The sequence below is a fragment of the Rhinopithecus roxellana genome, chromosome 10 (assembly GCF_007565055.1).
Source record: "Rhinopithecus roxellana isolate Shanxi Qingling chromosome 10, ASM756505v1, whole genome shotgun sequence".
NCBI lineage: Eukaryota > Metazoa > Chordata > Mammalia > Primates > Cercopithecidae > Rhinopithecus > Rhinopithecus roxellana.
Window position 1 is genome coordinate 53704898 of NC_044558.1, and position 25545 is coordinate 53730442.

The 25545-nt window shown below is 48.7% G+C and overlaps 2 protein-coding genes across 2 annotated transcripts; both read right to left on the minus strand.

The window, feature by feature from the left end:
• Positions 1-1609: 1609 nt before the first annotated feature.
• On the minus strand, positions 1610-3742 carry INHBE (inhibin subunit beta E). Its single transcript, XM_010388966.2, has 2 exons — positions 3226-3742; positions 1610-2966 (listed from the first exon to the last, which is right to left on the minus strand). Exons 1-2 carry the CDS (start codon positions 3521-3523, stop codon positions 2209-2211), a joined length of 1056 nt encoding a protein of 351 aa, XP_010387268.1. The 5' UTR covers positions 3524-3742; the 3' UTR covers positions 1610-2208.
• Positions 3743-8221: 4479 nt separating this feature from the next.
• INHBC (inhibin subunit beta C) lies at positions 8222-25078 on the minus strand. The gene is made up of 2 exons (XM_010388967.2): positions 24564-25078; positions 8222-9772 (listed from the first exon to the last, which is right to left on the minus strand). Exons 1-2 carry the CDS (start codon positions 24874-24876, stop codon positions 9027-9029), a joined length of 1059 nt encoding a protein of 352 aa, XP_010387269.1. The 5' UTR covers positions 24877-25078; the 3' UTR covers positions 8222-9026.
• Between the last annotated feature and the right edge of the window lie 467 nt (positions 25079-25545).

The window sequence follows — 25545 nt, forward strand, 5'->3', positions numbered from 1 at the left end:
CCTCGGCCTCCCAAAGTGCTGGGATTACAGGCTGAGCCACCGCGCCCGGCCAGTCTCTCTGATTTTTATGAGAAAGAGGAGAAAGCATGATAGAGAAAAGGAGCACCCTCTCCCCTTTTTTTCAACCTTACAGGCAGACCTCCCACATTCTAGCTCTGCTTCCAAGAACCACCCGCTTGGGTCTGGAAGGTCAGTGGGTTAACTGTTCAGTCTGAGAGTCAAGGGGGAAAAGACAAGGAGGAGGAGGTCAGGGACTTTGACCCAGACTAGTTATCCCCAGAGGGTCAGAGACCCAGCTCAATCAGACCAGACTAATGGTCACTGAAAAAAAGGCACCCCACACATGCTCCTGTCCCAACCTCAAGCTCCTTCTTCCAGAGGAACTATTTGTGTATGTAGGTTTGTATGCATTTATTTTTGTTTGGGATGGGGTCTCACTATTTGCCCAGGCTGGAGTGCAGAGGCTATTCACAAGTGTGATCATAGCCTTGAACTCCTGGGTTTAAGCGGTCTTCCCACCTTAGCCTCCCAAGTAACTGGGACCACTGGTGCCCAGCAAGAGGAGCTCTCTTAGAACACATTACTTTCTTCTCCCCACCCAGTTCTATAGACCAGTGAGTCTCAAACTTTTTGGTTTCCTCTATACTCTTAAAAGTCGTTAGGTCAGTCACGGTGGTTCAGACCTGTAATTCCAGCACTTTGGAAGGCCAAGGCGGGCAGATTACCTCAGGAGTCCGAGACCAGCCTGGCCAACATGGCGAAACCCTGTCTCTACTAAAAATACAAAAAAATAGCTGGGCGTGGTGGCGCAGGCTTGTAGTCCCAGCTACTCGGGAGGCTGAGGCAGGAGAATCGCTTGAACCGGGGAGATGCAGGTCGCAGTGAGCCGAGATCATGCCACTGCACTCCAGCTGGGCAACAGAGTGAGACTCTGTCTCAAAAAAAAAAAAAAAAAAATCATTCACTACATTAGAAATTAAAACTGAAAAAGACTAACACAAGACTATACAAGCACACATTCCATTAACAATGATGTCAGAAAGATGATGTAATCACATGTCACACAGCCTCTGGAAAACTCCACTGTACAATTTTAAGATAATGAGAATTCAAAAGGCAAATAACATATTAGTATTATTATGAAAATAGTTTTGACTTTGTGGACACCCCTGAAGAGGGACCTCCCAGAAGCCTACGGAACACACTTGGAGAACTGTTGCTCCGGACCATCACGTGAACCCTTCTTTATGAGTCACATTTGTTGATTTTCTTTCTCCTTTTTATTAAGAAAGTATAAGCCGGGCACAGTGGCTCACGCCTGTAATCCCAGCACTTTGGGAGGCTAAGTCGGGTGGATCACGAGGTCAAGAGATCGAGACCATCCTGGCCAACATGTTGAAACCTCGTCTCTACTAAGAATACAAAAATTAGTGGGCACCTGTAACCCCAGCTACTCGGAAGGCTGAGGCAGGAGAATCACTTAAACTGGGAGGCGGAGGTTGCAGTGAGCCGAGATCGTGCCACTGCACTCTAGCCTGATGACAGAGCGAGTCTCCGTCTCAAAAAAAAAAAAAAAAAAAAAAAAAAAAAAAAAAGGAAGGAAAAAGAAAAGAAAAAAGAAAGTATAAATGCTTGTCTCCCAGTGGGTCCTGTCCCCTGGGAAAAACCAGGGAACTTCTTAGGCTTAGTACCTCTCTTTTCTGACTCCTGTTTCTGGGGGTCCTCTAAGCATCCTCCCTCAGCGCCTTGCCCATCTCCCTCTTGACCCTCCCTTAAGGCACTTCAACAGGCCTTACCCTGGGCCAGCCTGCTTACCCTGCTTCAAGCCTGCTGGACCATCTATCTGCTTCCTCCTCCCCTCACTTGAGGACTTTCTCATCTTGGGAGAGGCAAATTTTTCTCTGCCTTCCCTCCCTCCCTAGTCCCTGACATCTTACAGGACTTAGGGCAGGAAAATCATGCTTTCTGGGTAGACCCCTTTAGAAGAAATGCTTTACCCATCTGCCAACACATCAGCCAACCTGGAACAAGCCAGAGTCTCAGACAAGAAAGTGCCCATTTGGGTCCCATAGGGGTCAAGTGAGTCATACTGCAAGGTGGTTGTTGGGTTGGGGTGTGGATCAGGAATCTGATGCCTCCAGCCGCAGACGCCCTGTGCCTGGGAAACTTCATCTTGGTCTCTTCACTCCAAAGCCCCAGGTCCTCTTGCTAGCTGCAGCCACAGGCCTCCACCACCATATCTGGCACATCCGTCTTGACCACATTGCCATTATGATCCAGGTAGAGGAGAGAAAGGGGCCTTCGGGCAGTAGGGACACAGCAGGAGGTACTAGCAGGCCAAGGATTGTTGGCTTTGAGGAGGCTGAAGACGGCAGAATGGAAAGAGGCAGCAATGCCCGGGCTGCCAGCCAGGTGGAGAGGGCACTGCCCACTGCAGTAATTCAGCTGGTACCCCTCGGGCTGCAGTATCCAGTCCCGCCATCCCAGTTCCTGGAAGTCTACGTAATGGTCTCGCCTGCAACATAAGGGGGTCGCAGGCTCACAGGTGGGGGTCCTCCTCCTGGCCCGACCTGCTCCAGGTTCATTGGCTCGGATCTTAAGCTCTAGGAAGGGCTGCTGGTGTCCTGCTGTGTCCAGGAGCTGCCTTGGTTGTCCAGTAACTGTGCTGTTGTTGCCTTCTAGGGGTCTGCAGTCTAGTTGCAGTTTCAGGACACCAGACTTCTCACCCCTCAAGCCACTAGAGGGCAGAGTTAAGGCATGCCAGCCCAGGTTGGTGATGTGGTGCTCAGTCAGAAGGGTGCGGGACCCTTGGTGCCTCCTCCTTGGTCCCCATCGGAAGATCCTCAAGCAAAGAGTGCCAGGAAGGGTGGGGAGCACGTGCAGCCACAGGCGGGCATGGTACAGGTGATGGGACCGAGGAGTGGACAGGTGAAAGGTGAGCAGGGAGCTATAGGCTGAAGTGGAGTCTGCCCGAAAGACAGAGAAGGGAAAGAAAATGTGAGCAGAGATGAAGCTCTCCTCTGAGACTCCCCCAGCCCTGCCCACTGATCTCCCTTGAACCCACCTTTAGAAAAGTAGAGATTGCTTTGTGTCCTCTGCAACCAGTCCCTGCCCCACCTCCTCCTTCTCCTGCCACACCCCACTCCCTCTGGTGCTCCTGCCAGGCTCCCCTTCTGCCTCCCTTTACCTGTCTGCTCTCTGCCTGTTGCTCTCTCCATCACCCACCTGTGACAGTAGCAAAGCTGATGACCTCCTCCCCATTCCCTGGAGCCACACTCCCCGGCTGTAGTCTCCGGAGGGCTCTGGTCAGCGCTGCCTGGGGTGGAGGATGAGTTATTCTGGGACGACTGGTCAGGTGCAACCCCTCCAGGATTTGCTGCTTGGCTAGCTCCAGCACCAGAGCTCGTTCTGCTTGGGGTGCCAGTTTGGAGCCCCCACAGGAGGGACACACAGACCCTGTCCCCTGTGCCCGCACCAGTGTCCACAGCAGCACCAGCCAGAGCTGGACATCAGGGAGCCCCATGCTCCTGGTGAATGGCCCTGGTTCGGGAGCCTCGGATGGCAGTTGCTCCGTCTGTTGAGTCTGATTGCTGGGGGCCAATGAAGGCACAGTGACAGCAGACACCACTGCCACACCCACCCTTGGCCAAGGGTAGAGCCACCTGTCTTCTATTGCCTGGGACTCAGGAAGGCTGAAAGTAGATCATCTGATGGATAGCTGTGCTTGACCCTCACAGCTCATGTCTGGCTACTGACCTGGGGCCTCTTTAGAGCCAGCTGCCTGGGGCTTCCAAACCTAGTGGTCAGCCAGCCGACCTACCCTCTGAGTCCCAGGATTGGCCAGCTGTGCTGCCCATCAGGCCCCTGCAGGGGGTGGAGGTCCTCCTCCCCACCAGCTCAGGTTTCACCATCTGGCCATGGTGACTGGGCCTGAAGTAGGGGTATGGGGGTGGGGGGGTGCAATGTGGACACGCATGATGCAAGAAAGAGGATGATTTCACATGCTCAGTCCCCAAGGTCTGGAACTCGGGGGAGGGAACGCCTTATGAGCCAGGCGGGGAAGGGCAATTTTCCCTCATACCTTTAGTCTTTCTAGCTTCACCACTGCTGCAGCAGTTTCCATGAGGCAGCTGTGAGCTCCAGTGGGTATTTCTCTGGGACCCTTAGGCCAGAAGGAAAATTCTGGTCTCTTTATTTCTAGCATTGGTGTTGGGACAGGGGTGAGGGGTTGGGTGGGTCGGAGAATGGAACCCTCTTGCTCAGGCCCAGATGGCAGTGCCACGAGGCACAGAAGTCACCCCCTGACCCTGCCTGTGCTGGCCGCCCAGAGTCCAGTTGGCCTAGAGCATGATGTGGAGGAGGGCCAGAGCGGGGGGGTTGGGGCGGGGAATGTGTTCCTGTGATGTCTGGGGAAGCCCAGAGAGGTGGTGGTGGTGGTGATGCAATCTTGCACAGGGCAGAGTCCATCAGGACTGTCAAGGGGCATGACACTTGGGAGGGCATATACCCAGCTGCCACTTCTCTTTCAAGTGACTGTGAGAGTTGCCTAAATTGGGGGCATCCTAGAAGTAGTGCCAGGTCTCTTTTTTCTTAAATTTTTGAAATTTAAATTTTACTTTATTTTATTGAGGTAAGGTCTCAATCTGTTGTCTAGGCTGGAGTGCAGGGGCACAATCATTGCTCACTGCAGCCTTGAACTCCTGGGCTCAGGCAATCCTTCTGCCTCAGCCTCCTTAGTCGCTGGGACTTCAGGCGCATACCACCACACCTGAATAATTTTTAAATTTTTCATAGAGATGGGGTCTCGCTATGTTGCCCAGGCTGGTCTTGAACTCCTGGCCCAAGCAATCCACTTGCCTTGGCCTCCTAAAGTGCTGAGGTTATAGGCATGAGCCACTGCACCACCCTTCAGGCCTATTAATGGGGGTAGAAAATGGGAGCTTTAAGAGCTATTGACAACAAAGCAAGGCGAGTACAGCAGTCTTGGTTCCCAGTCTCAGCCCTCCTGACCACATTTCCTCACTGGCTTTATTTTTTATTTTAGTTTTTATATTTTTGAGACAGGGTCTCACTCTGTCATCCAGGCTGGAGTGTGGTGGCCTGGCTCACTGTAGCCTCGATCTCCCTGGTTAAGTGATTCTTCCACCTCAGCCTCCAGAGTAGCTAAGTCTACAGGTGCGTGCCACCACGCCAGGCTCATTTATTTTTTATTCTTTTGTAGAGACAGGGTATTGTTGTATTGCCTAGGGTGGTCTCAAGCGATCCTCTCACCTCAGCCTCCTAAGGTGCTAGGATTAGAGACATGAGCCACTGCACCCAGTCCTCACTGGCTTTAAATGGGGGGACCCAGACCCCTCCATCTTGAATTCATGAGGGTGGGCCTCATGCTAGCTTTTCTCCGTATGCCCCAGTTTCTCCAAGAAGCTTGACGGGCAGAAAGCTGTGGGGGAAGTGGGTGTGATTTGGAAATGCGTCCTTACCCCACTTTGTTCATCTCCCCTCTATTTAGATGATGGGGGCTGTCAAGAGAGACTATTAGATCTGGGGGACTGGGGTCCTACTTGGAGGGCTGGGCCCCAGTACCGCCAGTGTCCACCATGTGGCAGTGCCGTGCCTCTGGACAGCAGCTGGCTTGTAGCTGGCTGGAGCTTCCCAGGGACAGGGAAGGGGCAGCTCTGGGAAATGGAGCAATGAACAGTGCTCCTCCACCTCTCCCTCTGGGGACCCTGCCTCACCCACAAGAGACAGGGACACGCTGGTTCCTCTGTTCTTTCCCCATCACACTGCCAGAGAAGAGAGACTGTCTTCAGGATCCACATCACTGCTACCTTTGGTTTTGGACCTCCTCACACAAACACTCACACAAACACTCTAGGCTCTTCCTAGAACCTCAGGGCACTATTTGGTGGGGCTGGAGTGGGATGGGGGCGCACTGAGACACTTAGATCCTCCCGTCCACCCTGCATTTCTCCCCACATTCTGAGACACATTTAAGAGCTCTCTCCAGTGTTCTCCTCAGCTCCCAACTCCCATTCTGTTGGTCGGGCTGGTAAATGACAGCCCTCTACCCTTTCTGGTCTGGAACATCGGGTCAGCAAAGCAGAGGTATCTATCCATGGTGGTGCCTCAGAAGGCTTACCTGTTGGTATCAGTAGGCAGTTGGGGAAGTGACAAGAAGTGGCTGCAGGAGTCACTGACCCCATCTCTCCCCACCCTCACTGTCAGGTGCCCCCAATTTCCAGCTCTTCCCACCTCCTTGCTGCTGCGCCTGGCCTGGCCCTACCTCCCCACTGACACTTACGTCAGAGCTCAGCTATAAATACGCTCTTAGCATCTTAGTCACTTTTCCCAAGAAGTGCTCCTGGGTTATAAATACCCCAGCCATCTGCCTCACTGCCTGCCCTACCACCAACCTGGTTGGGGGCTGGGGGATAGCGACAGGCTTGGGGGTGAGTAAGGAAGTAGAAGACAGGCTTGGGGGTGGGTAAGGAAGTAGAATAAGCAAAACGGGAGTGGTTATCTTGCTCAAATCAGAAAAGCCTGAAGGAGTCCAGAGGTAGGAGCTAGGAAGCTCAAGGAGAAAATGTTTGAAAGAGGCAGACCCACTCTTTCCCCTTTTTACAAAAGGCAGAGCCAAAACAGAAAGGGAATAATGATGATCCTGTTTTTATTTAAAAGTAGGCTATTTTGGGCGCAGTGGGTGGCTCACACCTGTAATCCCAGCACAGTGGGAGGCCGAGACGGGCGAATCACGAGGTCAGGAGATTGAGACCATCCTGGCTAATGCTGTGAAATCCCGTCTCTACTAAAAACACAAAAAAATTAGCCGGGCGTGGTGGCAGGCGCCTGTAGTCCCAGCTACTCGGGAGGCTGAGGCAGGAGAAAGGTGTCAACCCGGGAGGCGGAGCTTGCAGTGAGCCGAGATTGCGCCACTGCACTCCAGCCTGGGTGACAAAGTGAGACTCCATTGCAAAAAAAAAAAAAAAAAAAAAAAAAAAAGGAGGCTATTTTGTTCATCATGGATTTTTTGCATTAATTTTGACTTTTAAAAAATTACATTAAAGTCCTATCTTGATTAATAAATTGTTCACCACCCCCTTAAAATTTAGCCACCCCTCCAGGTGAATGACTCACTTTGCCTTACCCCAGTCTTGGCCCTGGGAACTAAGCTGTAGTTGGGAAGGAGGTTAGATCTGGGGGCCGGGGGTGTGTTGGGGAGACACCAGAAGGCCTCCTTAGATTCTCTTTAGATGAAGGTCTCTTCAAGTCAAAGGTGGAATAACATCCATGGGTTGCTCAGGAAGCCCTTGAGCTCAGATTTACAGTCCCCCAGGCAGTCCTTTTCAGACTTTCTCCTCCAGAGTTCCTATTTCAGGGACCTCTTACCCTCATAGGAGGGGGTTATAAGCTGAGCAAACACAAAGACATCACATTTACCAAAGAACACATGGGTTTTGCGCAAACTCGGCCTTGGGTTGCAGACAATATCGACCTTGTGGTTCAGGACTGTCCAGCCAAAGGGAGGAGATGTGGGGGAGGAAGGGCAAAGGTCTAAAAAAGACCCAGTCTCAGAGCAAATGCCACCCTCTCCTCCTCCAGGCCTTCCTCTTCTCCCTGTCCCACTCCAGCAGCCCTTGCCTATTCCAGCTTCCAGGCAGGATTCCTGGGTGGAGCACTGGGGGCGGGTGAAAGAAAGGCAAGTCAGAGGTCCTGACGGGCAGCTCTGAGCGTGCCTCTGCCTCCCACACTTGCGTGCCCACAGCTGGTCAGTTTACTGGGTGACTAAGCATCGGTGCCTAAGAAAGAAGAGGCATAAAGTGTGAGATGGATACAATAGCTCAGTCCTGAGGAGACCATGTGAAAAGAGAGCAGAGTAGGCAGACTACAGCATAGGCAGGCAGGTTCTGTGTGATCTGGGGTGCCAGTTAGGGCCCTTGTAGGAGATAGAGGACCATTCAGCTGTCTGGTTTTGCTTCGTCAAGAGAACTTAGTGAGGGAATTGGGGGGAGGGGGGAGGGATTGCATTGGGAGTTATACCTGATATAAATGATGAATTGAGGGGTGCTGACGAGTTGATGGGTGCAGCACACCAACATGGCACAAGTATACATATGTAACAAACCTGCACGTTATGCACATGTACCCTAGAACTTAAAGTATAATAAAAAAAAAAAAAAAGAGAGAACTTAGTGAGGGAATTATTTACAGAGGTATAGGCAGAGTTAAGGGAACCAGTAAGAGATGTTGAGGCCCCAGGGACTAGCAAGATAGAAAGCCTTTAGGACCCCCTAGTGTTGAAACAGTGATAGCAGAATGTAGGCAGAGTTGGGGCCATGGAAGCGGGTAGCCAGGCTACTAGTGTAGGGACACAGAATAGCCACAGTTACACAGAACCATGGTACCTATGCAGAGAGGGAGCAGGGATAAGTGCCCTGACTTCAGCAGGAAGCCAGAGGGCAGGGGAGCTCAGGTGATAGAGCTCAGGCAAGTCAGCCCTTAAGGGCACAGAGAAAGGCAGAGAAGGACAAGAAAGAAGGAAAGGGGCTCACAACAAAGAGGAGGGTACATAAGCCTCTATTTTGGGCAGCAGTGATCTAAACTTTGGTGAATCCGAAGAAGGGGCTCTCTGGAGATCCACAAAAATCGGGGAAAGGGGCAGTGTCAACTCATCTTGGAGTGGGGACCATCGAGTAGAAAGGACAGGAAAGCATAGTGGGTTATGGGGTCAATTAAAGGTGAGATAAGGGTGTCTTTGCCTGGGAACCAGATGGCCTTGCTCATTGTTGGAGATGGGTCTGAGTCCCTGGAGTCAGGGTTAAGCACGTGGGGCTAGCGGGATGAACCATGCCCTAGGAAAGAGAGTAGTGGTCGGGAAGATGGTACAGTGACTCTTTTTAGATGAAGGTTTCTTCAAGTCAGTCCACATTCTGGACAGAGAATGAGGTCATTCCCTCCTTTCAAGGAAGTGCACTTCTGTGGGGGAGTGTTTTTCCACACCCCCTTGGGCTGCCCATACCACACATAGACTAACTGCACCCACAGGCCTCTACTACCATGTCAGGTATGTCAGTCTTGACAATGTTGCTGTCCCTGTCATAGTAGAGCAGAGACAGGGGGCGCCGGGCTGTGGGTACACAGCATGAGCCCCCTCCAGTGGTGCCTGCAGCTGTGTTGGCCTTGAGAAGATTCAGCACTGCAGTGTGAAAGGAGGCCGCAATACCAGGCATGCCGGCTACATGTAGTGGGCACTGCCCTATGCAGAAGTTCATGGCATAGCCCTCAGGCTGGATGATCCAGTCGTGCCAGCCAATCTCACGGAAGTGAACAAAAAACTCTTGTCGACAGCACATCCTGGACCCTTCTTGGCAGTCGATGCCTCGTCGGTGAATCCGGTGTTTGCCCCCAACTCTCACCCGGGCTGCCACAAAAGGCCTATGGGCAGCTCCACCCAGGATGACTGAGCTCTGGGCTACCTGGCCTTCAGGTACCAGCTCCAGGGTCAGGTGCCCCTGGCTGTAGGCAGCTTGAGCTTCAGGCCCCAGGAGGAGCTGATGCCAGCCACTGGCATCCACCTCTAGCAGGTACTGAGTAGCCAAGGTGAGGTTGGTATTATGTGGACCCAGCACAAGGACCCTCACTTTCAAGGTCCAAGTGGTATTGGAAGAGAGCTGCACAAAGAACATGAGACTGGCCTGCTGGACCTCCCTGTCACCAGCAGTTTTATCAGAGGAGAAGCGAAAATCAAGACGAGTCTGGTTGATGGTGGAGAGGCCTGTGGATATAAGAAGCGCCAGTCATTGCGGCCTTCTGAGTGTCACTTCTACCAACTATTTCTCTATACTCAGCATTCTTGAGCTGTCTATAGCACTTGGCATTTGCTACAGTTTAAACATGTCCTCCAAAGTTTGTGTGCTGGAAACTGGATCCCCAATGCAGTGGTGTTGGGAAGTGGGGCCTAATGGGAGGTGTTTGGGTCATGGGAACACCACCTTCATGAATGGATTAATGCCCTTATCTTGGGAATGGGTTCCTTATAAAAGGATAAGTTTAATTCTCCTCAGCCCCACCCTCTCTTTGCCCTTCTGCCATGGAATAACACAGCAAGAAGCAAGAAGGCCCTCACCAGATGCCAGCCCCTTGATCTTGGACTTCCCAGCCACCAGAACGATGAGTTAATACATTTCTGCTCATTATAAATGACCTAGTCTGTGGTATTCTGTTATACCAGCACAAAATGGACTAAGACAGCACTGTTGACAATCCTTTCCTTCCTGAAAATCTTTTCTCTCTTGGCTTCCATGACACAACTCTGTTATAATTCTTCCCTTGTTTTCTTTGCTGGCTTTTCTTTCTCTGACCATCCCTTCAATATCAGAGTTTTCCAAGGTCTGTCTTGGACTTCCATTTCCTTCTAGTCTACATTAAGGTAGCTCTTAATTAGACTCATGGTCAAGCAACACAATTTTTTTTTTTTTTTTTTTTTTTTTTTTTTTTAGATGGAGTCTCACTCTGTCACCTAGGCTGGAGTGCAGTGGTGTGATCTCAGGCTGGTCTTGAACTCCTGACCTCATGATCCACCCGCCTTGGCCTCCCAAAGTGCTGGGATTACAGGCGTGAGCCACCACGCCCAGCCAAGCAACACAATTTTTATGTTGGTGATTCCCAAAACTGTATGCCCAGACCAGACCATTTTGCATATTTGGACTGGACATATAGATTTGGAAATCACCAAGCTTCAAGGCCTAGATTTCTAACTACTTACTCATGTCACATGAATGTCCTGGCAGCACATTTAAAATCAACTGGTCCTAGATCTAGGTGTAGTAGTGCATGCCTGTAATCCCAGCTACTTGGGAGACCGAGGTGGGAGGATTCCATGAGCTGAGGAGTTCAAGACCAGCCCGGGCAACATGGCAAGACCCCATCTTATAAATATATATGTGTAGGCCGGGCGCGGTGGCTCAAGCCTGTAATCCCAGCACTTTGGGAGGCCGAGACGGGCGGATCACGAGGTCAGGAGATCGAGACCATCCTGGCTAATACGGTGAAACCCCGTCTCTACTAAAAAATACAAAAAACTAGCCGGGCGACGAGGCGGGCGCCTGTAGTCCCAGCTACTCGGGAGGCTGAGACAGGAGAATGGTGTGAACCCGGGAGGCGGAGCTTGCAGTGAGCTGAGAGCCGGCCACTGCACTCCAGCCTGGGCGGCAGAGCAAGACTCTGTCTCAAAAATAAATAAATAAATAAATAAATAAATAAATAAATAAATAAATATGTGTGTGTGTATGTATATATGTATGTATGTGTGTATATGTATATGTGTGTGCATACATATATACAAACACAAGCACACATATTTTATTTATATATATATATATATATATATTTTTTTTTTTTTTTTTTTTTTTTTTTTTGAGAAGGAGTCTCGCTCTGTCACCCAGGCTGGAGTGCAGTGGCCAGATCTCAGCTCACTGCAAACTCCGCCTCCCGGGTTTACGCCATTCTCCTGCCTCAGCCTCCCGAGTAGCTGAGACTACAGACGCCCGCCACCTCGCCCGGCTAGTTTTTTGTATTTTTTTAGTAGAGACGGGGTTTCACCGTGTTAGCCGGGATGGTCTCGATCTCCTGACCTCGTGATCCGCCCGTCTCGGCCTCCCAAAGTGCTGGGATTACAGGCTTGAGCCACCGCGCCCGGCCATTTTTTTTTTTTTTGAGACAGAGTCTCGCTCTGTCGCCCAGGCTAGAGTGCAGTGGCATGATCTCGGCTCACTGCAAGCTCCGCCTCCTGGGTTCACACCATTTTCCTGCCTCAGCCTCCTGAGTAGCTGGGACTACAGGCACCCTCCAGCATGCCCGCCTAATTTTTTGTATTTTTAGTAGAGATGGGGTTTCACCATGTTAGCCAGGGTGGTCTTGATCTCCTGACCTTGTGATCCACCTGCCTCGGCCTCCCAAAGTGCTAGGATTACAGGCATGAGCCACTGTGCCTGGCCTTTTTTTTTTTTTTTTTTTTTTTAGGTGGAGTTTTGTTCTTGTTACCCAGGCTGGAGCGCAATGGCGCAATCTCAGCTCACTGCAACCTCCGCCTCTCGGGTTCAAGCGATTCTCCTGCCTCAGCATCCCGAGAAGCTGCACCAGCTAATTTTGTATTTTTAGTAGAGACAGGGTTTCTTCATGTTGGTCAGGCTGGTCTTGAACTCCTGACCTTAGGTGATTCGCCCACCTCAGCCTCCCAAAGTGCTGGGATTACAGGCGTGAGCCACTGCGCCTGGCCAATATGTATACATATATTTTTAATCAATTTTTCTCAACCTGAAAAATCATTATTTTCCTTCCTATATACCCCCTTTCCATTCTTGGTGGTGCCACTACCCTCCTTATCACCTGTAAAAACTCTGTGATCAGTCAGGCACGGTGGGTGGCTCACGTCTGTAATCCCAGCACTTTGGGAGGCTGAGGCAGTTGGATCACTTGAGGTCAGCAGTTTGAGACAAGCCTGGCCAAGATGGTGAAACCCCATTTCTACTAAAAATACAAAAATTAGCCAAGCATGGTGGTGGGCGCCTGTAATACCAGCTACTTGGGAGGCTGAGGCAGGAGAATCGCTTGAACCTGGGAGGCAGTGGTTGCAGTGAGCCGAGATCACACCATTGCACTCCATCTTGAGTAAAACAAAAAAAAAACAACTCTATGATTACTTTCTTCACTCCCCATATACCTTGTCTCACCAGAATTGTTCTAATGTCTGCACATTTCTTTATATCCCTATTACTACTGCCCGGTTGCCTCTTATCATCCCTCACCTTCCTTACTGGAACATCTTAGTTGGGTTTCTATTCCCTCCACTCTACAGAAATTGCACATGTCAAGATCACCAACACCTTCCACACAGCAAATCTATCCATTTATATTCATCTGACTTGGCCTTTAAGTAGTGTTTGACACAGTTAACCACTCCCTCCTTCTTACATATTTTCTTCTCCTGGCTTTTATAACACTGGCCACTCTATCTTTTTCTCCTCTATTGACAGCTCCTCTTTGTTGGCCTAACCTTTAAATGTTGGAAGTCAGGCCAGGTGTGGTGGCTTACACCTGTAATTCCAGAACTTTGGGAGACTGAGGTGGATGGATTGCTTGAGTCCAGGAGTTTGAGACCAGTGAGATCAGCCTGGGCAACTTGGCAAAACTCTGTCTCTACAAAAAATACAAAATTACCCAGGTGTGGTAGTGTACACCTGTAGTCCCAGCTACTAGGGAGGGCTAAGGTGGAAGGATTGCTTGACCCTGGGAGATCAAAGCTATAGTGAGACATTAACGCACCACTGCACTCCAGGCTGGGTAACAAAGTGAGACCCTGTCTTAAATCAATCAATCAATCAATCAATCAAGTCCTAAGCTCCCTCCTCTTCTCTATCTATACCCTCTCCCAGAATGATCATCCATTCCATGGCTTTCAATTCCACCTATATGCAGATCACTTCCAAATGTATATCTCTGGTCCTGACCTCTCCCTGAACCCCAGCCTTGTATGTCCAAGTGCCTATCTGATACTTGACTTGGACATCCAATAATATTTCAATCTCTTCTTTTTTGTAATTAAAAAAATTTTTTAGGCCAGGTGTGGTGGCTCACGCCTGTAATCCCAGCACTTTGGGAGGCCAAGGTGGGTGGATCACCTGAGGTCAGGAGTTTAAGACCAGCCTGACCAACGTGGCAAAACCCTGTCTCTACTAAAAATACAAAAAATTAGGCCGGATGCGGTGGCTCATGCCTGTAATCCCAGCAGTTTGGGAGGCTGACGCAGGAGGATCAGTTGAGGTCAGGAGTTCGATACCAGCCTGGCCAACATGGTGAAACCCTGTCTCTACTAAAAATACAAAAAATCAGCCGGGATTCCCAGCTACTCGGGAGGCTGAGGCAGGAGAATCGCTTGAACCCAAGAGGCGGAGGTTATAGTGAGGTGACATTGCGCTGCTGCACTCCACCCTGGGCAACAGAGCGAGACTCTGTCTCAAAAAAAAAAAAAAAACCCACAAAAAATTAGCCAGGTGCCGGGCGCGGTGGCTCAAGCCTGTAATCCCAGCACTTTGGGAGGCCGAGACGGGCGGATCACGAGGTCAGGAGATCGAGACCATCCTGGCTAATACGGTGAAACCCCGTCTCTACTAAAAAATACAAAAAACTAGCCGGGCGACGAGGCGGGCGCCTGTAGTCCCAGCTACTCGGGAGGCTGAGACAGGAGAATGGCATGAACCCGGGAGGCGGAGCTTGCAGTGAGCTGAGAGCCGGCCACTGCACTCCAGCCTGGGAGGCAGAGCAAGACTCCGTCTCAAAAAAAAAAAAAAAAAAAAAAAAAAAAAAAAAAAAAAAAAATTAGCCAGGCATGGTGCAGGCATCTATAATCCCAGCTACTTGGAAGGCTGAGGCAGGAGAATCGCTTAAACCTGGTAGACGGAAGTTGCAGTGAGATGAGATCGTGCCATTGCACTCTAGCCTGGATGACAGAGCGAGATTCTGTCTCCAAAAAAAAAAAAAAAAATTTACTTGGAGATGGGGGCAATTCTCACTATGCTACCCAAGTTGGTCTTGAACTCCTGGCCTTAAGTGATCCTCTCACCTCAGCCTGAGATCACAGGCATGAGTCAATGGGCCCAACCTCAATCCTGTACAAGAAAGTCTAAATGTATCCCTTCAACCCAAACCTGTTCCTTCTCCAAACTTCTCCTCTGTAAATGCATTGCTTAAGGCAAAATCTTGATTGTGTTTATCCCCTACTTTGAAATTATCTGAAAGTTTTATCAACTCTACTTCTAATTCATAATACAATTTCACTTCTCCCCACCTCCTCTACTACACATTAGTCCAACTCACAACCATCTTTTTCTTTAACTAAAAGAAAACATACAAAACATACAAACATACAAAACATACATAAAGTAGCTGAGTGTGGTGGCATATAGCCTTCATTCACTCAAGTGATTCACTCTTGCCCTCCAAACCATTCTCCAAATATCAGCCAGTGATCTTCTTATAAATCTGATTAGTTTTATCTTCTCAGCTTAAAACACTTCGAAGTCTTCCCCTTGCTCTTTGGATAAAATCTAAACTCCTTGAAATAGAAAACTTGTTTGACACTTAACTACTATACTCTGCCTATACTGGCCTTTTTCTGTTCCTCAAATTCACCAAACATAAAGCCATCTCATAGCCTTTACACTTGCTAGTCCCTTTCCCTGGAATATCTTTCCAAGATCTTTGAATGACTGATTTCTTTTTGGCATTCAGCTCAGATGTCTCCTCCTCAGAAAGGCTTCAGGCTTCCTTCCTAATCTATCTAAAGCAGCCTTCAGGCAGGCGTGGTGGCACATGCCTCTAATCATAGCACTGTGGGAGGTCAAGGTGGGAGGATTGCTTGAGGCCAGGAGTTTGAGACCAACTGGGCAACATAGGGAGACCCTGTCTCTACAATAAGTAAAAAATATATAAATAAATAAATAATAGCTGGGCATGGAGCAACACATCTGTAATCCCAGCTACTCGGGAGAATCACTTGAACCCAGGAGGTCAAAACTGCAGTGAGCCAAGATCATCCCACTGCATTCTAGCCTGGGCAACAGAGCGAGACTGTCTCAAAAATAAAATAAAATAAAATAAAATAAAATAAAATAAAATAAAATAAAATAAAATAAAATAAAATAAAATAAAACGTAATAAAATAAAATAAAAGTAGCCTTCAATTCTACCTGCATCTCTCTAATACATCATCCTGCTTAATTGTTTGTATAGCCATTATCACGCTCTGTAATCAGTGTGGTTCTTCTTTCTTTTTCTGAGACAGAGTCTTGCTCTGTCACCCAAGCTAGATTGCAGTGGCGTGATCTTGGCTCACTGCAACCTCCACCTCTTTGGTTCAAGCAATTCTCCTGCCTCAGCCTCCCGAGTAGCTGTGATTACAGGCATGCACCACCACGCCCTGCTAATTTTTGTATTTTTAGTAAAGACAGGATTTTGCCATGTTGGCCAGGCCTGCTCCCAAACTCCTGACCTCGTGATCCTCCTGCCTCAGCCTCCCAAAGTGCTGGGATTACAGGTGTGAGCCACCAAGCCTGGTCTGGTGTGGTTCTTCGTGCATTTGTTTACTAAGAATTTCTCCTACCCCTCCTTCTTCCCTGCAGCTAGAATGTAAGCTCCATGAAAACAGCAGTTGTGCCTGTATGGTTCACCATTGTATCCCTAGTACTTGGTATTTAGTAAGCACTCAATAAACACTTGAGACCAGGTGTGGTGGCTCACACCTGTAATCCCTGCACTTTGGGAGGCCGAGATGGGTGGATCACCTGAGGTCATGAGGTCATGAATTTGAGATCAGCCTGGCCAACATGGTGAAACTCCGTTTCTACTAAACATACAAAAAGTAGCTGAGTGTGGTGGCATGCATCTGAAGTCCCAGCTACTCAGGAGGCTGAGGCAGGAGAATTGCTTGAACTCGGGAGGCAAAGGTTGCAGTGAGCAGAGATCACGCCACTGCACTCCAGCCAAGGTGACAGAGCCAGACTCTGTCTCAAAAACAAACAAACAAACAGAATACTTGTTGAATGGTCTTTCATTTCTTTAATTCTTTTATGTTAACATCAGAATTCTTTTCCCAAAACACGGATGGATCATAAAATTCATGGTCTCAAAAACTTTATTAGTTAATAAAGTCCTAACTCTTTTAGGAAGCAGTTAAATACTCATTGTAATTTGGCCTTAGCTACTTTTTTTTTTTTTTTTAAAGTAAAAAATGCTTTATGAGGCCAGGTGTGGTGGCTCATGCCTGTAATCCCAGCACTTTGGGAGGCCGAGGCAGGCGGATCATCTGAGGTCAGGAGTTCCAGATAAGCCTGACTAACCCCATCTCTACTAAAAATACAAAATTGGCCGGGCGCGGTGGCTCAAGCCTGTAATCCCAGCACTTTGGGAGGCCGAGGTGGGCGGATCACAAGGTCAGGAGATCGAGACCATCCTGGCTAACACGGTGAAACCCCGTCTCTACTAAAAAGTACAAAAAACTAGCCGGGCGAGGTGGTGGGCGCCTGTAGTCCCAGCTACTGGGGAGGCTGAGGCAGGAGAATGGCGTGAACCCGGGAGGCGGAGCTTGCAGTGAGCTGAGATCCGGCCACTGCACTCCAGCCTGGGTGACAGAGCGAGACTCCGTCTCAAAAAAAAAAAAAAAAAAAAAAAAAAAAAAAAAAAAAAAAAAAAAAAAATACAAAATTGACTGGGTGTGGTGGCACATGCCTGTAATCCCAGCTACTCGGGAGGCTGAGGCAGGAGAATTGCTTGAACCCGGAGGTGGAGGCTGCAGTGAACTGAGATCGCGCCATTGCACTCCATCCTGGACAAGAGTGAAACTCTGTCTCAAAAAAAGAAAAAAAAAATTAGCTAGGCATGGTGGCATGCCCCTGTAGTCCCAGCTACTCGGGAGGCTGAGGCAGGAGAATCACTTGAACCAGGGTGGCGGAGGTTGCAGTGAGCCAAGGTTGCACCACTGCACTCCAGCATGGCAACAGAGCAAGACTCTGTCTCAAAAAAAAAACAAAAACAGTGCTTTATTATGGGAAGTCAACTGATACTCTCATGAGCTCAAAAAGGCAGGATATGAAGTTCAACTAGGCTTCATGTAAATTAGAAAGTCAGGAATAAGGTTCTTTTTATTTTTTGAGATGGAGTCTCACTCTTGTTGCCTGGGTTGGAGTGCAGTGGCGCAATCTTGGCTCACTGCAAATTCCACCTCCTGGGTTCAAGCGATTCTCCTGCCTCAGCCTCCCAAGTAGCTGGGATTAGAGGCAACTGCCACCACGCCCAGCTAATTTTTTGTATCTTTAGTAGAGACAGGGTTTCCCCATGTTGGCCAGGCTGGTCTTGAACTCCTGACCTTAGGTGATCCGCCCGTCTCAGCCTCCCAAAGTACTGGAATTACAGGTGTGAGCCACCGTGCCCAGCAGGAATAACACTGTTCTTGACAGCTCTCAGAGCCAACAAGATCTCTCTCATCTCTCATTCTCTCTCTCTCTAGATAAGTCAGTTCCACTCTCTCTCTGTGGGTCTACTACTTCTGCCTCCTTGTCAGCTTTCTCAGGTCCCAAAATTGTGGCCCAGGTCCCAAGTCTACAGGCCCTTTTGCTCAGCTCCTCCTAAGTGAGCAGATCTTCCAGTGTCCCAATTCCAAAATCCTAATAGAGTCTGACTGGCCCAACGAATCTTTTTCTTGCTAGGTCACAAAGCACCCCGCAGTTAGTACCTTTTAAGTCACTCCAGTTATGGCAGGCAAACACAAGACCAACAGGGGCTGTAGTAGACTATTACATGGTTGGCCCCAATGGTCAACACCTCCCAATATTCACGGCTTTGTGCAGTCCCTTTCCATATTAATTCTGGGCTTAGCCATGTGACATGATTTGGGCACTGAGACATTAGCAAGCATGGTGTTTGTTGAGCACTTACATATTGAGGCATTCCACTCTTGGAAGCCAGCTACAGTGATTTAAAGGAAGTTGAGCTAGACTACTAAATTATGAGAAGTCATGTGGAGAGAGACTGTGGAGGATTACAGACCATCTTACATGTTCCAGTCCCATCCAAGTCCCCAGCTGAATGCAGTTGCATGGGAGACCTTAGCTACACCACATGGAGCAGAAGAACTGTCCAGATAAGCACAGTCAAGCCACAAAATCATGAGAGTGGCTGGGGGCAGTGGCTCATGCTTGTAATCCCAGGATTATAAGCTTTGGGAGGCTGAGGTGGGTGGATCACTTGAAGTCAGTAGTTCAAGACCAGCCTGTCCAACATGGTGAAACCCTGTCTCTACCAAAAATACAAAAAAAGCCAGGCATGGTGGTGGGCACCAATAATCCCAACTACTCGGGAGGCTGAGGGAAGAGAATCTTTTGAACCCTGGAGACGGAGGTTGCAATGACCAAGATTGCACCACTGCACCCCAGCCTGGGCAACAGAGTGAGACTCCATCTCAAAAAAAAAAAAAAAAAAAAGAATCATGAGAAATAATGAATATGTTGTTTTAAGCCTCTATGTTTTGGAGACCAAGTTTCACTCTTATTGCCCAGGCTGGAGTGCAATGGCACGAACTTGGCTCACTGCAACCTCTACCTCCTGGGTTCAAGCGATTCTCCTGCCTGAGCCTCCCGAGTAGCTGGGATTACAGACATGCACCACCACACCTGGCTAATTTTTTGTATTTTTAGTAGAGACGGGTTTCTCCATGTTGGTCAGGCTGATTTTGAACTCCTGACCTCAGGTGATCCACCCGCCTTGGCCTCCCAAAGTGGTCAAGGATTACAGGCGTGAGCCACCGCACCCTGCACGTCCAGCTATTTTTGTATTTTTAGTACAGATGGGGTTTTTCCATGTTGGTCAGGCTGGTCTCGAACTCCTGACCTCAGGTGATCTGCCTGCCTCAGCCTCCCAAAGTGCTGGGATTAGAGGCATAAGCCACAGCACCCGGCTTTTTTTTTTTTTTTTTTTTTTTTTTTTAATAAGAAACATCTTGCTATGTTGACCAGACTGGTCTCAAACTCCTGCCCTCAAGTGATCCTCCCACCTTGGCCTCCCAAAGTGCCAGGATTACAGGCATGAGCCACTGTGCTTGGTCAGTTGCACTGGCTTTGGGAATGAGTGGCAGGGAGAAGTTAGAAGGATAGGGAAGAAACTGTTAGTAAAGGAAGAACAGTGAGGAAATTGCTATTGGAAGTTGAAAAAAAGGGGAACTTGTATTGTGTATTGGCTATCACCTGTGGTAACTTAGAAGGCAGGAAAGCTATCTAACAAAGTTGTGAATTTAACCATTGGTATTTCCAGGCAGAATGCTGAAAATGCCAACTGGTATATTTTAGTTACCTAAGATAAGGCATTTCGGGAGAGTGATGAACTAAAAAATGAACTATGGCTGGGTGTGGTGGCTAACACTTGTAATCCCGGCACTTTGGGAGGCCGAGGTAGGCAGATCACAAAGTCAAGAGATCGAGACCATCCTGGCTAACATGGTGAAAACCCATCTCTACTAAAAATACAAAAATTAGCTGGGTGTGGTGGTGTGCATCTGTAGTCCCAGTTACTCGGGAGGCTGAGGCAGGAGAATCGCTTGAACCCGGGAGGCAGACATTGCAGTGAGCCGAGACTGCACCACTGCACTCCAGCCTGGCGACAGAGCAAGACTCCATCTCAAAAAAAAAAAAAAAAAAGGCACTGTTCAATTTTCAAACAGAATTTAGAGAAAATATTTCTAAAAGCACTTGCTAAATTAAAAAATAAAACCCTTACTCTGTGTTGCTAATTTTTCAGAAAAAAATACAAAACGAAACCTTTTTCTTCATGTTGTACATGTAGAGAAAAGAAAAGAAACATAGCAAAAATTCTTTTTCATTCTTCCTCTCTGACAAAAGGTTCTTAAAGTAAGAAATTACCTCAGAGCAAAAATCAAATCTGGGGCATTTCCAGTAATACAGGGACTCAGAGTGAAGATCAAAACAAATAAAGGGTCAGCTATAAAATCTTTTGTTAGCTGGTCATGGGAACACATACCTGTAGCCCCAGCGACTCAGGAGGCTGAAGCAGGAGGATCCCTTGAGGCCAGGAGTTTGAGGCTATAATGCAATATTATTGAGGCTGCTAATAGCCACTATACTCCAGCCTAGGCAACATAGCGAGACCATCTCTAAAACACAAACCAAAAAAACTTTCTGTTTGTTAAGATCTAACATCTTTTTGAGATTTAAAATTTAAGACAATGTTCTGTTAACCCTCACAACTAGACAAATGCACTTCTAAACATCTTAAAGGTGTTGTCCCATGACACAGACTTGTGGCCTAAATAAAGGTCTGTCTTGATAGAATGTGGTGCCTTCTGTGTAACTGAGTAGACTACAATTTATTATTTACAGGGTCCACAGAGTTTAAAAGATAAGTTTAATACTGAAAGCAGCACCAGTTTGGACTAAAAGGGACAATTCAAAATAAAAAGAGGTCTTTGGGCCCCCAACTCTGGGCAGAAAGTAGGCTGAGAGAAGTACTCAGCCGCAAACATAGATCATTTCCTATTTAAAAGGAAAGACATCTCAGCAGGTAGAGTGCCAAGGGTGAATTTGGAAGTCCAGGAGAGCAGTGGTGCACAACTGGAAATACCAGGGAGCAGAACCAGGCCCTAACTATAACCAAGGGAATTCTGGATTTGGAGTGGACCTGATATTTGCCTGGCTGAATATAAGAAACTTTACAGATCAGTGACTCCTCTGTGTCTCCTATTCTCCCACACCCCATTTTGAACAGGAATATCTATTATGTTTATCCTGTCCCTGTCTCAGCATTGTATGTTAAGTGCGTGGGAGGTGGAGAACTTGTATTTTTAGGACACAGAGAGTGGTATGCTGGTAAATGTTTAATAACTGGTCTCCAGGGGAAAAAATCAAAAGCCCTGATTCGTAGTCTTTGTCAATTTCTTTAGTATAAATTCTCCCACCATGACTGATTTCAAGCTGCTAATGTGACATCACTGAATCCTAAGTTGGGAGAAGATGTTCACAATCAGCTTTCATAAGTCAGAATAAGCCAGGTGCTAGGACATCACTGAAGGCCCCTGCACCTGAAGAAATGTACCAGAGGAGCCTCACCTATATTTGCACCTAATTCAGGTGATGAGATGCTGGACTTCAAGCCTGATCCTGATGCCATAAAGGGATGAAAGTTTGATGGAGGTGGCTGGGAGAGGATGATTGTATTTTGCTTGTGGGAGAGATATAAATTGTTAGGGGTCAGAGGGCAGACTTCAGTAGACTGCCAGATTGGTAGTCCCCAATAAACAGTACCTCATGGCTTTCATGCCTTCATCTAGTTCCATCTCACAGTGATTGATTCTAGGCTTGGCTACAGTGACTTGCTTTGTCAATGGGACATTAGTAAGCAAGGTGTATGCAGAAGCTTGAGAATAATTTACACATTGAAATTATCCTCTTGGAATCTAGCCACCATTCTCTAAAGAAACTTGGGATAGACCATTGAATGCTAAGAGGCTTCACGGAGACAGGATATTATGTTCTCTCAAAATTCATATGTTGAAATCCTAAACCCCATGTGATGGTATTAGGAAGCGGAGCCTTTGGGAGGTGATTAAGTAACGAGGGTGGAGCCCTCATTAATAGGATTAGTGTCTTTATAAAAGATTTCCAGGCTGGGCGCTGTGGCTCAAGCCTGTAATCCCAGCACTTTGGGAGGCCGAGACGGGCGGATCACGAGGTCAAGAGATGGAGACCATCCTGGCTAACACGGTGAAACCCCGTCTCTACTAAAAAAATACAAAAAAACTAGCCGGGTGAGGTGGTGGGCGCCTGTAGTCCCAGTGAGGTGGTGGGCGCCTGTAGTCCCAGCTACTCCGGAGGCTGAGGCAGGAGAATAGCGTGAACCCGGGAGGCGGAGCTTGCAGTGAGCTGAGATCCGGCCACTGCACTCCAGCCTGGGCGACAGAGCGAGACTCCATCTCAAAAAAAAAAAAAACCCAAAACAAACAAACAAACAAACAAACAAACAAAAAGATTTCCAGAGAGCTGCCTTGCCCCTTTCCTCCATGGAAGGTTATCAAGAGGAGAGGACGCTCACCATAATCCCCTCATCGGCAGGCGCTAAATCTACTCTCTAGTTCCTGCTCCCTCCCACTTTAACATTCAAAGTACTTTACCTGTATTAGCCCTTTAATTCTGTCAACTATCCCATTTAACAAATGAGAGAACTATTAATCACTAGGTCAAACAGCTAATAAATGGCTGAGCAAGAATCTGAGCCCAGGCTATCTAGCTCTGGTTCAAAGCCAGGTCCTGAAACAGGCGGGGGCTGGAGCAGTACCTGTAATCCTAGCACTTTTGGGGGGCCAAGGCGAGCAGATCACTTGGGGTCAGGAGTTCGAGACCAGCCTGGCCAACATGGTGAAACTCCGTCTCTACTAAGAACACAAAAATTAGCCTGGTTTAGTGGCGTTCGCCTGTAGTCCCAGATACTCGGGAGGCTGAGGCAGAAGAATGGCTTGAACCTGGGAGGTGGGGGTTGCAGTGAGCTGAGATTATGCCACTGCACTCCAGCCTGGGCAACAGAATGAGACTCCATTTCAAAAAAACCACAAAAAAACAAGAGGGAATGAGGGGCCAGAAATGGGAAGTGTCTTCAGACCTAAGAAAGAGCTTGCAAAGGGCTCAACTTGCATTTTCTTTCTTTCTCTCTCTCTTTTTTTAAAGGGAGTCTCGCTTTAATTAAATTAAAAATTAATTAGAGGCTCAAGCCTGTAATTCCAGCACTTTGGGAGGCCGAGGCGGGTGGATCACGAGGTCAGGAGATCGAGACCATCCTGGCTAACACAGTGAAACCCTGTCTCTACTAAAAATACAAAAAATTAGCCGGCTGTGGTAGCGGGCGCCTGTAGTCCCAGCTACTCGGGAGGCTGGGGCAGGAGAATGGCGCGTGAACCCAGGAGGCGGAGGTTGCAGTGAGCCCAGATCGCGCCACTGCACTCCAGCCTGGGTGACAGTGAGACTCCGTCTGAAAAAAAAAAAAAAAAAGAGAGAGACACGGTCGCCGGGCACGGTGGCTCACTCCCGTAATCCCAGCACTTTGGGAGGCTGAGGCAGGAGGATCACGAGGTCAGGAGTTTGAGATCAGTGATCAGTTTGGCCAACACGGTGAAACCCAGTCTCTACTAAAAATATAAAAATTAGCCGGGTGTGGTGGTGGGCACCTGTAATCCCAGCTACTCGAGAGGCTGGGGAAGGAGAATTGCTTGAACCCAGGAGGTGGAGGTTGCAGTGAGCCGAGATCGCACCACTGCACTCCAGCCTGGGTAACAGAGCAAGATTCTGTCTCAGGGAAAAAAAAAAAAAAAAAAGACAGGGTCTTGCTATGTTGCTCAGGCTGGTCTGGAACTCCTGGCTTCAAGTGATCCTCCTGCCTTCTGAATAGCTGGGATTACAGGCATGAGCCACTGTGCCCAGCCCCTTTATCCATTTTTCTGAGTCCCATTTTGACCCTGTTCTCTGATATGGTGACCTGAGGTATAATGGGAACACGACATATAGTGAGGTATTATAGTCCTGGTGTTTTATTTTTTCTTCTTTTACTCAAATGAGGCATCTGGAGGAGAGGGGAAGGGAGGGGCTAGATCCTGGGGCCAGAGAAAGGAGAGATTCCTCACCTCCCAGTGGCTGTGTGCAGGCCCAGGAAGTGGATGGGCTCACACCACAGCCTGTGGGTTTGTGGGGCCTGCAGACAGAGGAGCCAGAGGAGATGACGACAGGCAGTCTCAAAAGAAGTGAAATTTACCAGCTTTCCAGCTGCCTACTGGTCAGGTCTGAGCTACCAGAGTGAGCCCCAGGGGGATGTGGGGACACCTGGGATAAGGAGATTACAGCCCGTGGGAAGCAGGGGTTGGATGGTTTTTGGGGAAGGAGTCAGAGGTAAGGCTGGTGAGGAAACTTTTCCTTTCCTTGAGAGGTCAAGTTCTGGGGAAAAGCTACAGACCAGGAACCCACCTGTCTCAGCAAAGCTGATGATTTCACATTCCTGTTCCCTGTTGTCCTCCGGAAGTGCCCCCTGTGGGACCCCGTGGAGGCGCTGCAGTGCAGTCCTCAAAGCAGCTCTGGACACAGGGCGGTTCAGTGTTGGGCGCTGGCTGAGGTGTAGCTTGTCCAAGATGCTTCTCTTGGCCAGATGAAGAAGCAGCTCCCGCTGGCTTTCCAGTTCCAAGGTGGGCCCTCCACATGCTGGACACTGACCGCCAGCTCTGGGAGTAGCCACTGTGGTTGGAGCCAGGAGGAGAAAGGCCAGAAGCAATGAGGAGGTCATTGCTGGGGGAGGCCCTTCTTAAGCAACACAGACTCAGGGCTCAGGGTCTCAATAGCTGTGGTCTCAACTCTGTCCTGGCTGCCAGAGGCCCCGGAAGAAGTGTGTGTCCAGCTGGCATGGCTCCTTGTTGCAGGGGACAGAGCAGCAGCCAAACATCTGACTTGAAAATGAAGCCAGTTACAGGTAGAACTTGGCAGAATCTGCCAACGCATAGTCAGTGAAAGTACAGAGTGGGGGACGTGAGGAGAGGTTGGTTTGTTTAGGGAAAGACAGGTCCCTGGGCCAATGTTGGGAGACAGTTGTTATCCATGTGAGCTGCCAAGCCTGGGGACAAAGGTGAGAGATTAAATTCCTCCTTAGATCACTACCCTTGCTGGGAATCCTGGGGATGGGGGAAAGGCACAGATCACAGGTTTTGGGAAAGAATGTTAAAGGGAGACTCTCAAAGAAGAAGGGGTCATTGGCAAGGCACTTTAGCTCACTGTCATGCATGAACAATTGAGAGTTGCATTCTTTTTTGCCCAGTGTTTCTCAAAGCCCATCCCCATCCCTCCATCCTCCCTCCCTGGGGTTCTCAAATCAGCCTTGTTTGTTAGCCTTGGTTGAGTTTTGCCCAAGAAGTCTCAAAACCATGAAGTCTGAAGGGTAAGGGAAGGGAGGCACAGTGTT

What these genes read in the sequence shown, in the direction of transcription:
- INHBE (XM_010388966.2), bottom strand. Translation starts at nt 3,523, where the DNA reads ATGGGGCTCCCTGATGTCCAGCTCTGGCTGGTGCTGCTGTGGACACTG. An exon ending in CAGCTTTGCTACTGTCACAG is followed by an intron (nt 2,967 to 3,225) that starts GTGGGTGATGGA and finishes TCTTTCGGGCAG; the next exon opens with ACTCCACTTCAGCCTATAGC.
- INHBC (XM_010388967.2), bottom strand. Translation starts at nt 24,876, where the DNA reads ATGACCTCCTCATTGCTTCTGGCCTTTCTCCTCCTGGCTCCAACCACA. An exon ending in CATCAGCTTTGCTGAGACAG is followed by an intron (nt 9,773 to 24,563) that starts GTGGGTTCCTGG and finishes TTATATCCACAG; the next exon opens with GCCTCTCCACCATCAACCAG.